The following is a 15,873-nucleotide window of genomic DNA, read 5'->3' on the forward strand; positions in this document are numbered from 1 at the left end:
AGGTCTGTGTCTATACCTGAATATTAGCTAACTGATTGAGTATAGTGGGATTTGTCATGCCCTCCGGTCTTTTTTATACATACACACACATACACACACTCCAAACCCTGTCATACATCACAGCTTAAAGGCTTATAGAGTAGTTACTCTAGTATCTGGTCAGCTTTCTGACTCATGACAAGGTTTTCAATTTTCCCTTTTTTCACCTGACTGCACTTTACAGCCACGGCCCTCTGTGCTCACTTGCTCCCTCTTTCTCTCGCTCGCTCTCATCTCGCGTCCTGTCTTGTTCTTTCTGACTGCGGCTCTCACCAGAAAATGAAATTATGTAGACGTTCCCACAAGTATTGAAAATGATATCACACCATCAGTATTCACTCAAAGGATTTGTTGTAATTTGTCTGTGCGTTACTAAAGGATACTTAGGATTTAAACATCAACACTAATCAGATCAAGTTGGACCGAGTCTGTATGATCTGGGCCAATTGATGCAAACTGGAGATAAAATCATATGATATTTGGTTATTAGTTATTTTTTTACATTTCAAGCCGTCCTTGTTTGCACAGTTGCACCTGTGATTTAGTAAATATAAACTTATGAAGAGTCATCTGGAATGGGAAGGAGGGAGTATTTTTTCATAATGTAGTTCATCCAAGTTTCAGCGCAGAGAGTTTCCAGTCTTCTCGTCATCCACAATTTCACGCAGATTTGGCTTTTTGTCCTTACTGTTTTTGCCTTGCACAAATTTGCAGCATAAACTTTTAATGGATGTCTATTTTCTGTTTTGGTCATATGTGAGAACTTGTGTCCTTGTGGGATTTGGGAGTTTTTCCTACCAAATCTATAATGATTATAATCTTCCTGTTGTTCAGCATCTTGCCCACTGTACTTTACCATGTTGTTCATTATACAGTATGTTTCTTTCTATGTCAAGACAAAAAAAAAAAATCTGCATACTAGTTTTTAGTAGGCCTATCTTGTGAACTAAACTCACTCTTTATGTATCCCACCAGGGTCGCCATGTCAAGACAGGCCAACTGGCAGCTATCAAAGTCATGGAAGTCACAGAGGTAAAAGCATTACATTAAATCACAAACTCTTCTCTCTACATCTACTCTCAGTTTCACCCTTCCTCTCCTCACTCCCATCTTTGGTTAAAAAAAAGATAGAATATTAAATGTGAAACATCAAGTCAAATTAATTTCAAACTTGCCAGAAGTAAAAGATAATCATGCTGTCAATGTAAATTATACTGTACATGACATATCTTTTTTTCTTCTTTTTTTTTTTTTACACACATGACCCATTCATAAGGACATTACAGCAAGCCGATCTGGTTCCTTCTCATGTTTGAGGCACGCGGATCCTTGCATAAGGAATTTTACGATCGGCTTAAATGTGAATTTATAGTGCAATTGTAATAATATAATTACATTTTTATTTCCTGGTACATTAGTTGTCTTGTGCTCTCATTTGAGGAAAATTAAGTACCCAAAAGGAAGAAATTTGGATTTAATATTTTTTGGTCTCAGCAGGCGCCTGCTGTCTGTGTATATGCCAGTGGGCATGGTCGTTATCTGCCTGTTATCTTACAAGACACATAATGAAAATGCACTCACTGAAGTCATTTGAATGGGCAGTGGAGAAGTGCATCATGCTGGTTCAAAAAGATGGAACAATTTGAGAAGTTTAAAGCAAGGATTATGCTTTGTGTTGAGTGTTTCTTCACAGATATTGCTAATTTTTTCGCTTTTCGGTTTAAATTTCGTAAAATATAGTTCCCATACCTTACAATTTGTGCTGAGCGCATTGCTAGGCAACCCAGCTAAACAGTAAGGAGTATGTTTCACAAGGTTGGGCGAGGTGTTTTAACTTCCTGTCAAATATTTAAATGGAACAAAAAAAGAAATGGGTGTTCAGTTATACTGTCTGGTTTATGAAAATTTAATTCACACCTACCAGCCAATAAGAATTCACCATATAAATGATAACTAAGATTATTTTATGGGTTCTGTTGGATCAGTTCTTCACTTTGGTGTTATTTAAACTTGAAAAGATGATGAGAGAAGAGAAACTGTTGTGGATGGCCAGCATTCAGAGAAACAGAGAGGGGAGTCAATAGAGCCATAAAACAGCAGATGAAAAGTGAGGGAGGGGAAGAGAGAGAGAGAGAAGCAATGTTATAAATCAACATGATGATCCACAAAGTATGATTATTATAGTGAGTTAGTTTTTAGACACCAAAACGTAATTACAGAATTATTCGATTCCTTCATCTCTAGTATTGCAGCTTTCCATGACATTATCCCTAAAAAAAAAAAACAGCACATAAGATTTTAATAATGGACGTACTTCCTTTAAACAAGTTGCTTTGGATAAAAGTAAAATAATATACAACATTTGCAGATGTTTACACTTGCGAAAAAGTTTTGAAACTCATTATTAGACTAAATGATTTCCTGTTGCAGCGTGTCTCTCTTCTTTCCTTTTCAAATTCAGTTCTCCCTCACCCTCACGCAGGTAATTGAAGTGATGGAACTTTTACAACACATTTGACAACCCCTCTTAACTCTCCCTCACCCAAAGCATAGACGCAAAGTGAGGATCAATCACAATTCTACTGAAATATATCTCCAGCCTCACAAAATTAAATCACAAGAAATACTCTCCTCTTTCTCACAGTCCTATCAATATTTCTGTTTTGACCCAGAAGTAGTTTTTTATTAGATTCCAGGCAAATTTCTTTGATATTAAACTTCTATTCACTGTCACAGTTTTAAAGCCACAATCTTGGACAGCTTTGGTGATATAAAATGTTAATAAGACTTATTCTGTGAATCAATATGAGGATGAAAAATATCTCTAATGCTATATTTTGAACCTCAGTGGTGGGGATAGCCTTGCAGTTATATATGGATTACGGATTACACCTTTAACACTTAGTTTGGGTCTATGCAAGGAGATGATTTGACTATGTGTGTTCTGCCCTGTGATCTTACAGCTGTACAAGGGGACAAACAGGTGAGGTGTGGAGGTTTTATTGTATATTGCTTGTGGTTTACACATGTAGAGCAGTAGTGGGAGCATATTGGTGTTATTTGTGGGCTAATAATAGCATGTTGCAGCAGGTTGTGTGAAGCAGGCCGGCCATAAAGTAGCAAAGCAGGTTTTGACTGCGGTGTTTCTAACGTGGTCAGGTTGACCCCTTCCTTGCACTCTCAGGAAGATCTGTCGAGGAATATGTGAATAGACATTGTGAATTCTAGACCGTTTGTGTAAATTGCACAGCTGAAAATCAATTGCTACTGTTTTGATAATTGATTGATTATTTAAGTAATTTTGGACATGCTAGCACCATCGCTCTAGGGATGGTAATGAGGGTGTGTTGGTCGGTTCAACTATGCGGTCCACACTGAAATATCTAAACATGGATGAAGTACCATGAAATTTGGACAGATGTTTTGGACAGAATTTCAGTTTGTCCAATACTTTGGTTTATGACCAAATAACTGCCAAAATGACATGTCCTGTCACCCCTAAGATGAACATAGTAAACATTCAACCTGCTAAACATCAGCATGTTAGCATTATCATTGCGAGCATGTCGACTAGCTGACATTAGCATTTAGCTCAAAGTACTGCTGTGCCTATGTACAAGAGCTGCTAGCATGGCTGTACACTGTAAGTCTTGTTTAAAGGGGACAAATAACGCACATTTCCAGGTCTATATTTATATTATATATTATGTTTTTTTTAAATTCTGGGGCTCTACTGGAATATCTTTGCATGATTTACAGTAAAGAGAACTCCTTATTTATTTTATACCGGTTCTTTATGCAGCCACTCAGTTCAGCCTCCGTCTGAAACAGGCTGTTTTAGCTCCTGTCTCTTTAAGGCCCTCCTCCCAATGAGCCCACTCTGTTCTGATTGGCCAACTTTTGGAAGCTGTCCTTTGACAGACTCTGTAAACAAACAGTAGTAGTCGGATTATATTTCTTTTTCTTGTTCTTTACTCGATGTGGAAACTTCTTAAATACATCCGTACATGTTTGAGCCAGAATCCGATCTGAAATATGTGAATGGACATCGTAAACATTCGCAGAACAACCTTAACAACAATCTTAGCAACAAAGACTACGGAAAGGATGGCTGTTTGTGGGCGTGAACAATCTGATGTCCTCACAAGCAGGGAGTAGAGATAACATTGCAAACGAAGTGTTCAGTGCAGGCTGAAGCCCTGGCTTTTGACTTTGACCACGTTTAACATAGACATCTGACATCATAACAGTATATAAATCACAGAAAATCACAAAGAGCATGATATGTCCCCTTCAAGCAAAAATTGCATAATTCCAGCTTCTCAGTTTTTAGGATTTGCTGCTTTTTTGTGATAGTAAACTGAATATCTTTGACTTTTGAAACTCTTGAATAATTGAAAAAATAAGCAGCAGATTCATTGACAGAGATAATCATTAGTTACAGCCCTAGTAAATTGCCCAGAATCTAAACTGGCTCAAGTAGTTTCTGGGACTTCTGTGTTGCAGACAAACTCTTTCGCAGGAAATGCTTGGCTATTATCTCCCTTCTCTCACACACAGACACACACACACAGACACACACACACACACACATATACACACACACACACACACACACCAACTGCAGACACAGGCAGGGGGCTTTGTGTTTCAGATGGAGGTGAAAGTTCAAACTCTGCCTTGTCATTTTCTCCCCTCCTGTCCTGTGGAGATTTAAAGGAGGTCAGTGACTGGGAGAAGCTCTCTGTTGTTTCCTCTCTTCTGATTAACAGCCGCATCCAGCCCCTCCACCTCCACTCTCCTTCCTCCACTCCTCTTCTCCTCCACCTCTCCTCTTTCTCCCGCAGTCCACTGTCTATATAGGGGTTTGGTGATTCTGAGAAGTCACAAGTCATTTCCTCAATCTATAAAGAGAGCACAAAAGTTGCCGCACTCTGTTTCGCCTGCTCTCTCTTTCACTGCATGCGTCTCATAACACTGACCAACCTGAGTTGCTTTGTGGAGAAATGGGATTAGCGGAATAAAGGTCCAGTAGCTGGATGAAAGGTCATCTGGAGGTCACACAAAAGTCTAATGTCTGGATGTGTACCCACTGTGTTGTGTGGGCTCTTGAAATGAAAATTTAAAAAAAAGTTTTACAAATGGCCACCTGTCAGCCTTCACCACACAAGCAGAATTAAACATGTGTCATTATTATATATGTATATATATATATATATATATATATATATATATATATATATATATATATATATATATATATATATCTCATATTTCTGATGTATAGTTGAATCATGTATATTTAAAGGGAAGAACAAGCAGGAAGTGAGGATAGAGTTCTGAGGTGTAATACTCAGTACTATGTGCTAATGACGTATGTGGTGTAGATCGGAACGAGCTCTGTCGTGAGTTATGTTTAAACTTTCTCTGAGAAAGAGTACGGTCGAAAAGTTATGCCAAAAGAGACACATCACTCCTCTCCGCGAAGCTTTGCATTTCTACAACAGTTCAACCATTTAATGCCATTCAATCACTGTGACACTGATATTTTAAAAACCTAATATGCATGTAGTATCATTTCTTTCTGTTATGTTCAGGAGGAAGAAGAGGAGATAAAGCTGGAGATCAACATGTTGAAGAGTTATTCCCACCATAGAAACATCGCTACCTATTATGGAGCTTTTATTAAGAAAGGTCCTGCTGGACAGGACCACCAACTCTGGGTTTGTAAACTAGTCTCTAGGTTTTATTTGTTACTGTAACTGAAATTACTCATTTTTTATTAAATAGCTGCTACCCTCCTGGGCTTATCCTATATGACATTATCATATGTTTCATATTATGTGTTTTAATTTTAAGATCATAACATAAATGGTTGTTGTTATTTTTGCTCGTGTGTCTGATTGGCATCTCTCTATCTGTCCATGTAGTTGGTGATGGAGTACTGTGGAGCCGGCTCGGTGACAGACTTGGTGAAGAAGACGAAGGGGAACTCTCTGAAAGAGGACTGGATTGCTTATATCTGCCGAGAGGTGCTCAGGGTAATGTCAAAGCACCACACAAGCACACTACACAGCATGCATACACACCATACACCCATAAATGTTTTGGTCCAGTCTCCAATAAGTAACATTGCGTTTCATGCAGCAACCGCTCTTAGGAACAGATTCATTCTTGGTGGCACGTATGAGTGATTGCATGCAACAATTTTCTCATATTTCTTTCTCAGTTTTCTCCTAGCAAGCAACAAAATTTACGAGTGGTCCAGACTTCTTATATGAGTCATGTTCAGATAGTCTACAGTCTCTCCACGGGGGGAGACTTTGTCTGACTTAAGAATCATAATGCCTTCATCTGAATGAAGTTGGAGTTTAAATAGGTTACCGAAATCAGCTAAAACTAACATAAATATTCTTATAAGTGTGATATTCATTAAAGCTTTCCAATTTACTGAGAGGTTTGACATGCTTTTTTAATGATTTTAGTAGGATATATTGGCATTGCAACTTATACATTTCAGTAGTTGCTTGGAAGCTTCTCTCACTCTGACAGCTGCCTCAGGGTCTTTCTGCAGGTCTCTGTCTCAGGCAACATCCTCTGTTGCAGCCAACAGTTTAACATCACCTACTGTATAATATTGTATCGTCCATCTCCATGACTGTCACATCTCCTTGACTGCCTCCCATCATGACCTGCTTTGCTTTAGAAAGATGCTTTTCAGCAGCTAATTTCATGTCAAACCACCCCCTCTTTATGTCAGTAATAATATGGCACTGCACTGATGACACGTCGTTGGCAGCTGTATTCACTTCCTGTTTGTTCTAACACGTCTACTGACACCGCTCATTTAGTATGTCTAGTGACAGGACTTGAAGCTTTTTTTTTTTTTTACTCTAGGGTGACATTTTTGTGAATGAAACTTGCCCACAAACAGAGCAGAACAACTAGGGATTTTGTGGTGTCAGTTTCGCTAATGAACAAACCTCTAAACCCTCAGTCTTCAAATAACCCAAACATTTTGCCTGAATGATGTATACAAAGAATCACAAGGGAACTTCTTCCTTAGATGGTGTTACGATAAAGGCAGTTTTTTGAGCTGTTAAAAACAGAGGCCATAAATTGCGTGCGGATGCAAACAAAAGGCCAGATGAGAAACATGATGCTACTTTTAGCTTTGTAACTCTTGCCAAAGCATCAAAGAGAAGAACCGAGATGACAGTGATACTTCTTTATGTTCAGGGATCAGTATCCCTCTCAAGTTTTCCCACTGTGACTATGAGGGAATAATGGATTTATTTTTTTATGTATATACTTAAAAGGCCTGTTTTAAACACATGTCTGTAAGATGTTATGGTTATCGTTATGAGATCACAAGGTCCTGAGAAAGACCCCGGGATATTTGCACTGCTTTCTGTGTTTGTGCTTGTGTTTGTGGCTCAACTAACAAACCTGCATATGCACACACGCTATATCAACTCATATCAACTTAGTTCCAACATGTCTGACCTTGCTGTCATTTTGAAGGACAAAATGACACAGAGATGATTTTTAGCAGCACGATACATGAGACAAAGGCCTCTGGATTGATGCCAGGGGTTTCTCTGCTGTTATCAGCCATGCTGTCTCCTCTTTGTTTTAACATACACACACAAACACACACACTCAGCATAGCATGGTGAAGTCATTGTCTGAAATAAGACTCGCTTCCTCTGTTTATTTAACCTCCTTTGAAGAAGCGAGAGTACAAACACACACACACACACACACACACACAAACACAGACAAAATTACACATACATTCAATCTGCACCACGATTGGTAGCCAAGGCTACAAGGTTACTCTGCCACCTGAAGCAAAAGTATTTCATGGAAAAGAAAAGCAGTGCAACAAGCTTGAAATGCTACTACTCTTTGCGACCTCATATTTATAGATAGTGATCATCTGACTGTGTGTATCTGTGTGTGTGTGTTTTGTGTATGTTTGTCTTCCAGGGTCTTTCCCATCTTCACTCCCATCATGTGATTCACAGAGATATTAAGGGACAAAATGTTTTGCTCACAGAGAATGCTGAAGTCAAACTGGGTATGACACATCGACACAAGCACTGTGGTTTTTCTCAAGTACACACACAAACCTCCGGGCAAAACTTCAGAACAATTCCACAGTCATACATACAGACGTAAATCACAAACACCTCATAATGAAGTCAACATTTTGGTTGTTTTCATTTTCATTTTTGATGTTCCAGTTGACTTTGGAGTGTCGGCTCAGCTGGACAAGACGATCGGCCGAAGGAACACTTTCATCGGCACTCCTTACTGGATGGCTCCTGAGGTCATCGCCTGTGACGAGAATCCCGAGGCCACATATGACTATAGGGTACTTAATTACACAGAAATAGTCATGGTTACAGCCAAACCTCAAGCTACTTTTTTGTTGACTGTCTGAGATGTTGCAAAAAATACACTTGAAAATTAGGTTAGTTCCCATCAGCTGGGATGACTTCATTATTTTTATGAATATATTAGTGAGGCATCCGCCAGGAAAATTGAAAGCACTTCAAATATTAAACAGTGCTGTGAAAGGTCTTGTTCTTTAGGAGTAGCTAATGCAGGCCAGATGTGATGCTGTCTGAAGGCAAGAACGAAGAACTCATCAGCCACATACAACGACACATTCAGACAGAAAAGCAGAGATTGGAATGAATTGTTGTGCAGATGGACTGAATCAAGGCTCCGTTTACACTTATCATTTCAAGTGTCTTATATTGGGATAAAATCCAGAGGTGATTTAAGACTTTTGTGTACACACAGCCATCTACTGTATATATATGCAAATTGGCCCTACTCCAGTCCGGAGGGCGGTGGTAATTCATCTGAAGCTGTTTGGTAACTGCCAAACATGTCAGAAGAAGAACTTCCTCACTTAAAAAGTTTAGTTACAAACAACAAAAGCAAGGACCAAGCTAACAACTATCAATCTAGTTCAGCATCGATGGACCGCAGGCAAGACAAAAGTATTACCGTCTTCACTGTCTCTCATTCATGCTGTCCCTCGCCCCCACACATCATTTAGTGTTGGAACTGATCGGGGATCAAATAAACGCTACAAAAGCATGTTACGCCGTCTGTATGATTTTATGTGTCGAAATCACTGGAGCTGCTTTCTCCTGTTGCTTTAAAAATCAAGGGAGGATGACGGCTGAACTCAGTGTAATATCAGTGTGACTTCAGCTTCATTATCACTGGGGACAGACCATGTAGCAGCTGTTTCCACAGAGCGCGTAGTTACACTCGGGAGGAGTGAAGATTACATCTGCATCTTGGAGAAACTGATGCATTTACAACTTGTTGGCTAGAACTTGATGGGATTTCACTTCATTTCCAATGTCTTTGGATGCATTTACACTTAAGCTTTTTTAAAGATAGGATAGTTATCTGGTGCATGAGGTGTAGGTGTAAATGAGTACTTAACCTACATCACTTTCTATTCAACAGAATTTAATCACTGACAGAACATCTTTTGAGAGAGTCTTTCGTGATGCTGAGCAAACTTTATTTAAATTTTTTATCAAATTGCTGATTAGATATATCATAGTTCTAATTGTATACTTCTCTGGAAGTTATTAAATATAGACTTTAGAAATCTGCTACATTAGTGAAAGGAATCTACAGGTCCTTTAATTTTTTCTTTTTGTTTTTCTAAAATGCCAGACGTTTGGCGTGAAGTCTGTGAAACACTAACAACATCACGTACAGACTGATTTACTGTTTGAATATACAGAGGACATCCAAAGTTTAAAGGAAATGAATAGAGCTCAAGCTCAGCTTTGTCTCTGCATCAGTCTCAACTTTTTCCTGTCTCTCTTGTTCTCAGAGTGACCTCTGGTCTTTAGGCATCACTGCTTTAGAGATGGCTGAAGGAGCCCCTCGTGAGTTAGAAATACACCTACACATACACACATTGTTTATTGATATTGTTGAATAGTTTTTCACTCAGGATTTATTTTTCCTCTAACTTCCCCTCCCTGTTCCCATCTGTTCCTTTCTCTCTCTCTCCCTCTCTCTCTCTCTCTCTCTCTCTCTCTGTTCACTCTCTGACTCTGTATCTCTGTTTGTAGCTCTGTGCGACATGCATCCAATGAGAGCGCTGTTTCTGATTCCACGCAACGCTCCACCCAAACTTAAATCAAAGAAATGGTAAGCCTGTGGGCACACACCCTTACATACACAGGATGTAGAGGGCAGTGTTAAGGTTTTTCCTCTGAAAACTGGGCTTGAAAGTAGTCTTTGTTGTGGGTTTTACGCATCAGACAGTCAGAGGAGAGATACATAACACTCTCCTCCCACGAAGAAACTGAGAGTTCAAGTCACTTGCATGTCCAGGCATGTTCACCAGTCAACAAGATGAACTTTGATAGACTGTAATACATTTGGCCTCCATTAAAATGGTTAATTAGCAACAATTTTGACAGTCCGACAATAGAGTTTAGCTTGTTAACTTTCCAAGTTAACAAATGCCTGATGAAGAACTCCTCCCCTCGCCCTCACTGTCATCTTATCTTCTTCTCTTCCATATATAATGGATAAGCTCTTCAGATTGAACTGGAGGTTGAACTCATGCTGTCTTTCATTCACTATTAATGTCATGAGAAACACGAGTTCATAGGACAGCTTTTAATAGCTCCAACAGACTGGGATATGCAGAACTCTCCAGTCCTTCTACCTCAGGGCCTCTCTATGGCTCCAAGCACACCAAAAATAAAGCAGCAACACATATTCCTTCCTTGTTTTCTATGACTTCACAGCACAGACAACATGCCTCTCAAATGTTGGTAGTGGGTTTTTTAACCATTCGATATTACTTGATTAAAGCTTCAAACATTCAACTCAACATTTTTGACTGGATTTTCCTTGGTAGCACTGCAAAAAGTGATTACTAGTTTGCATTCTTTAGGTGAGTTTTAACAAATATTTAAGAATTTTGTGACAGTTTAAAGTGGCTTTCATTGATTTAAATACCTCTGACCATTGTTCTATTACTTTTGAATGTAACTGAATGTAATTTTAATGTAATTTTGACTGCATTTGGATCTTTTCATTGTTTAGTTTGCTTGGTTTTTGGACTGTATTCATATTTATACATTGTTGTATGTGTTTGGCATCCCATTTCTATGTTTTTAATTATACTGCCTATATTCTAGCATTCCCTTAAAAAAGTCATTCTTAACTTAAATTGAAGGGTCCAATCTTGTTATATGACCATGATTTAATATTTTAAGTGGCAAACAGTGATAAACATGAAAAGAATAAGTAAATAAAGTGAAATGCATGCTGCAGCTGAGAGTTAAGAGGGCTTTTGCAGTTTTGAATAAATACATAAATTATATTCACCGATTTTAATGCCTCAGTGAGTGAGCAGGACTGTGTCAGGCAAGGACTAACTAGGTGCTTATGATCTAACCTGAAACCTCCGTCAGTTAACGGGTTGTCAGTGTTGAAAGGAAGCTATATTATTGAACTCTATAGGTTTTTACCCACATTCTGAACCTCTCTTCATGCTAACATTTTATTTTATTTTCGTCTCTCTTCTCCCCCTTCCTGACTTTCACAGGTCCAAGCGGTTCTTGACGTTTGTCGATAGCTGTCTTGTCAAGAACCATCTGCATCGACCCACAACTGATGCCCTGCTGAGACACGCTTTCATCAGGGATCTAGCTAATGAAAGACAAGTCCGCATCATGCTCAAAGATCACCTGGACAGAACCAGGAAGAAGAGAGAGAAAGGTGAGGAGAAATGAATGGTGGAAGGATAATGGATGATGCAGGATATACTGGTATTGGATGTGTGAAGGGGTTAGAGGACAGGAGATATATTTACAGTAGATGTTTGAATGCACAGAAGATTAACTGTAGTCTGCTCTTTTGGTTGCTGTTTTTGTTTTAATATCATTTATTAACCCTGAACTGGGACAAGAATTCTTTTCTCAGGAATTTCATGACTTCTTTTATTCAAATTTCACAGCAGCTGAATAGAATTTATATATCTGACTCACTGTGATTGAACTATCCTTTGCTGAATTTACAGTAACATTTTTCAAATGACACACTTATGTAGAATGATTAACAGTACAGGAAGAGAGCCTTGTGACTTTTGCCATGAAATAGTGTCCTGACTCCAACACACACAAACACAAAATGTGCAACCAAAACCCAAAAGGAGCACAGCTTGACTCTTTGAAGCACTAAACTAAACACTAACCCTAACCCTAAAAGAAAAGGAGAAAGTGTTGAAAACCTGTCCTGATTCACCACATTTTTATTTCTCCTAGACTGAATCATCATCGCTGCCCGACATTGTTTGAATGGTTTATTTGTTTGGGATGTGATTCCCAGGGACAAGGGCAATTTGATAAGTTATTTTTGGTAGCTAATGGAATTTCAACAAGTTATACAAATAGACGTCTTCACATTTTATATTGTGAATCACACATTCACTACATTATCTGGTTTTTAGCCCAAATGTGGTGGAAGTAAAACTACCAAAACACTTGAGGAGACAGTCCACCAGCTGCAGTGAGCGCCCAGCAGCTGTTTTGCTCAGACTGTCAAAATCACTGCAGTTTTGCTAATTTATAGCATGCTGTTTATGGGAATGTATCATTAGGTATTCTAGTGTTTCGCAATGTGCCCTACAACTTATTTTGCATATATTGCACTTTGATGCATCTTTATTCATTTTGCTAGTAAACCCAATCTGTCCACCATTACTGTAGTACACAGAACCCAAACAGAAGGTCAAATGTAATTAACCGATGTGCTCAAGTTAACATAATTAAAACACTGGGAAAAACAGCGTGGCGGCAGTTTAAAAATGCCTACTAGCTATGTTACAATGAATTAAAGTGAATGATGTAGTAGTGATATCAGCATTGACTGCTTAGATTGATACCCATCACTGTTTTTAGGTAAGGAAGCACCAGTTTAGTTATCAAATGTTATGGAAAACGCCGGGGTTTTGATATATATTTTTCATTCCTATTTTAACATCTGTGAAAAAGTTATTCCAAATATTTTTAATTGGCTTGGATACAGAGAGAAATGAGGGAAGGGCGACAGTGAGACGGCCAGACGAAATGAACGAGAGAGTGAAAAAGAGAGAATGCTGGGTTGAGCCAAAAGGCTGCACATGGCTGACCTTTCCTTTCCTTTTCTACAGCGTTCAGTTGGGACAGTGTTCTACACAAGAGACAGACACAGAAATGGAGAAGCGGGAAGAAGAGAGAGAGAGAGAGCGAGAGAGAGAGAGAGAGAGAGAGAGGGAGGGATGTTGAGACAAAGAAGACAAATTAGGAATATGGAGAGGGAGGGAGAAAGGCAGAGAGACTTTTAGTATGAGAATATTTTATTTTCCTCGTCCTGTTCTTGAGATTCATTATACTTGGGATAAATTGCGTGTGCTCAATATGTGATGGCAACATGTACAGTCAGTGAGCGAAAGAGTTAGGGGAAGGGGAAGAGAAGATATTTATGCCTTTGCTCTTGTTTTTTTTGTTCTCACAGGTTGATATTCCAGCAGTGGTCTTGTTCATTAGGTTTATGTATTTTCATTCGGAAAACTACGAGACAGACGGGGCAGAGGAAAGACAGAAAGAGACAGTGATAACAGAGAGAGAAAGAGAGACAGAAACAGAGCAGAGAGAGAGTAAGAGAAGCTGAGAGGGGAAGGAAGGAGGAAACAGAATGGCCATCTGGTTCTAATCTTCTGTTAGCTTATAAAAACACACTAATGACTGGTAGACTTTCTGCATGCTGTACGTGTTGTGTGTGTGTGTGTCTGTGTGTGTGTGAGTGTGCATGCAGTGTGTTGTGTAAGACCAGATTTGTGTGTGTATGTGTGCCCCTCCACAGCTATGAAATCCTGGTAGTGTTAGTGCGTGTGGGAAAAAGTCAGTGCTACAGAAGAAAAGAAAAAAAAAAAATCAATGCGGAAATGATGCAAAAAGGATGTGTCATTTCAGTATGCCCAAGAGTGCAGTTAAGACAAAGATTATCAATGTTTGGAAGAAAAAACAAAAAAAGACCCCCATCTCGGTCATGAAAAGTAGGCTGTTACGCTCACAATGCTCTTCTCTCCTGCAGCTTTGGCTCAGTAAGAGATAGTTTTAGCTCAAACTTTCAAAGATGACATCACAGCAACAGAGGAGAGATTTCCTCTGTCGATTGCACAAGTAGAATGTGTCTTCCTTTTCTCCGGTTTGAACAAACACACCTGTATTGTGTTACCTTTCAGGATGTTAATGGCAACATATGGCGTGTCACCTAAATGTTCGAGTTGTCCTGAGATACTTTTACACCATATGTTGGCCAAATGTTGTTATGCTAAGCTGGCTGGGCCCATCTTCCCAGCCTGTGGATAATAAGCCCCCTGTAACTGTGCTGGAGTAGTGGCCAAAGTTGCAAGCATGGGTCATGTGATGTCCTGTGACCCAACATTACACATGTGTTACTGTATATGTCCCATGGTAGGAGCTCCATGTGGAGGGGTGAGAAGTTTTCTCAGCTTGTGCACAAGGTCAGGAGGATTAAGATGATTCAGCATCTCTGTTCTGAAGTCATGGTAGAACAACTCTACCCCATATGTCCTCCACTAAACAAGACTCTCATTTACTTTTTTGTTGCCCAAGTTTGCCCGCACTACACTTTCGTGTGGCTTTGATAATGACAAAATTGCTACTGGCGGTAGACGACGCAGGAGCGAGACGGCAGGCATGGAGGAATTTTTAATGAAACAGTGGCTTGTGGGAAAGCCAGATGACACAGAAAAGTACTGTACAGAGGAGGAGGAGAATGCCCACACCAGTGCGTTCCCATCAAAAGCGTTCACTCCAGGCACCGCCCATTCCCATGCCCCACTTCTAACCAACACTGGAGGCAGAATTTTACAACAGATAAACTGCTGGGTTCAAAGACAGACTTGTAGCTGTGGTCAACATAGACACTGATGTGAAGCGGGACACATTCCACAAATGCTCTACATCTGGTGTGTCAGGTTGTCTGTTGTTATATGTTTAGATATTTAGATCCACTCTGATCCACTTCCATTCACTTGAATGGGAAAGTGTGTCCAAACTTTTGACTGGTGCTGTAGATATCTCACTATTTTATCAAATAAAGTAAAGTAAAATACCCAGTAAGTTTTCATTTGCTGTCCCTGTGAGGAGATATTGAGTTTTTTGGTTTTATAATTAATGTTTTATCTCACAAGTAATTATATGCAGTAATAATAACCCAAAAATTATTTTCCTCTTTGTCTCTCTCAGAGGGTCCAGAGTACGAATATAGCGGCAGTGAAGAAGAAGAAGATGAGGTGGCAGAGGAGGAAGGAGAACCCAGGTAAAAGCTCATTCACACCAGGCACAGATATCTATATGAAGTGTGTGATGAAAGGATCCATACCCGTGCAGCAGAAAAATAATTCACAACCACAGTTGTTGCTGGAGATTTCAGTATGTGGAAAGAAATGTTGACTTAATAAAATGGAAAGATAGACACAGTCAGCAACATGTAAAGTAAACATGCAATCATCTACTATCATCACTATCATTATTGGTGCTTCGCTAATTGGTATTTTTAAAAATTCAAAGCCACTTTCCCTCTATTTAAAGTGCTCATTATAGTGCTAATGAATTACTACAGGGCATGTGAGTCTGTGCATGCGTGCACAGATGCACTGGCCACTCTGTTATCGTCCCTGGACGTCAAACAGCAGATGGCACTATGAACTGAGCACTTTCCCCTTGGATGAGCTTAAAAGTGTGTGTATGTGTGTGT

At 39.3% G+C, this 15,873-nt stretch overlaps 1 protein-coding gene across 2 annotated transcripts in view; it reads left to right on the plus strand.

Annotated features, from left to right (window-relative positions):
- The window catches only part of si:zfos-2326c3.2 (mitogen-activated protein kinase kinase kinase kinase 4), a 64,437-nt gene that overhangs the window by 12,538 nt on the left and 36,026 nt on the right, over positions 1-15,873 (plus strand). For both annotated transcript variants that reach the window (XM_067598602.1, XM_067598604.1), the window contains exons 3-11: positions 1,015-1,071; positions 5,637-5,762; positions 5,970-6,080; positions 8,032-8,122; positions 8,289-8,419; positions 9,917-9,971; positions 10,161-10,239; positions 11,654-11,826; positions 15,363-15,435. In XM_067598602.1, the coding sequence (XP_067454703.1) occupies positions 1,015-1,071; positions 5,637-5,762; positions 5,970-6,080; positions 8,032-8,122; positions 8,289-8,419; positions 9,917-9,971; positions 10,161-10,239; positions 11,654-11,826; positions 15,363-15,435 (896 nt within the window). The remainder of the gene's footprint in view (positions 1-1,014; positions 1,072-5,636; positions 5,763-5,969; positions 6,081-8,031; positions 8,123-8,288; positions 8,420-9,916; positions 9,972-10,160; positions 10,240-11,653; positions 11,827-15,362; positions 15,436-15,873) is intronic.

The sequence above is a fragment of the Thunnus thynnus genome, chromosome 9, assembly GCF_963924715.1.
Source record: "Thunnus thynnus chromosome 9, fThuThy2.1, whole genome shotgun sequence".
Lineage (NCBI taxonomy): Eukaryota > Metazoa > Chordata > Actinopteri > Scombriformes > Scombridae > Thunnus > Thunnus thynnus.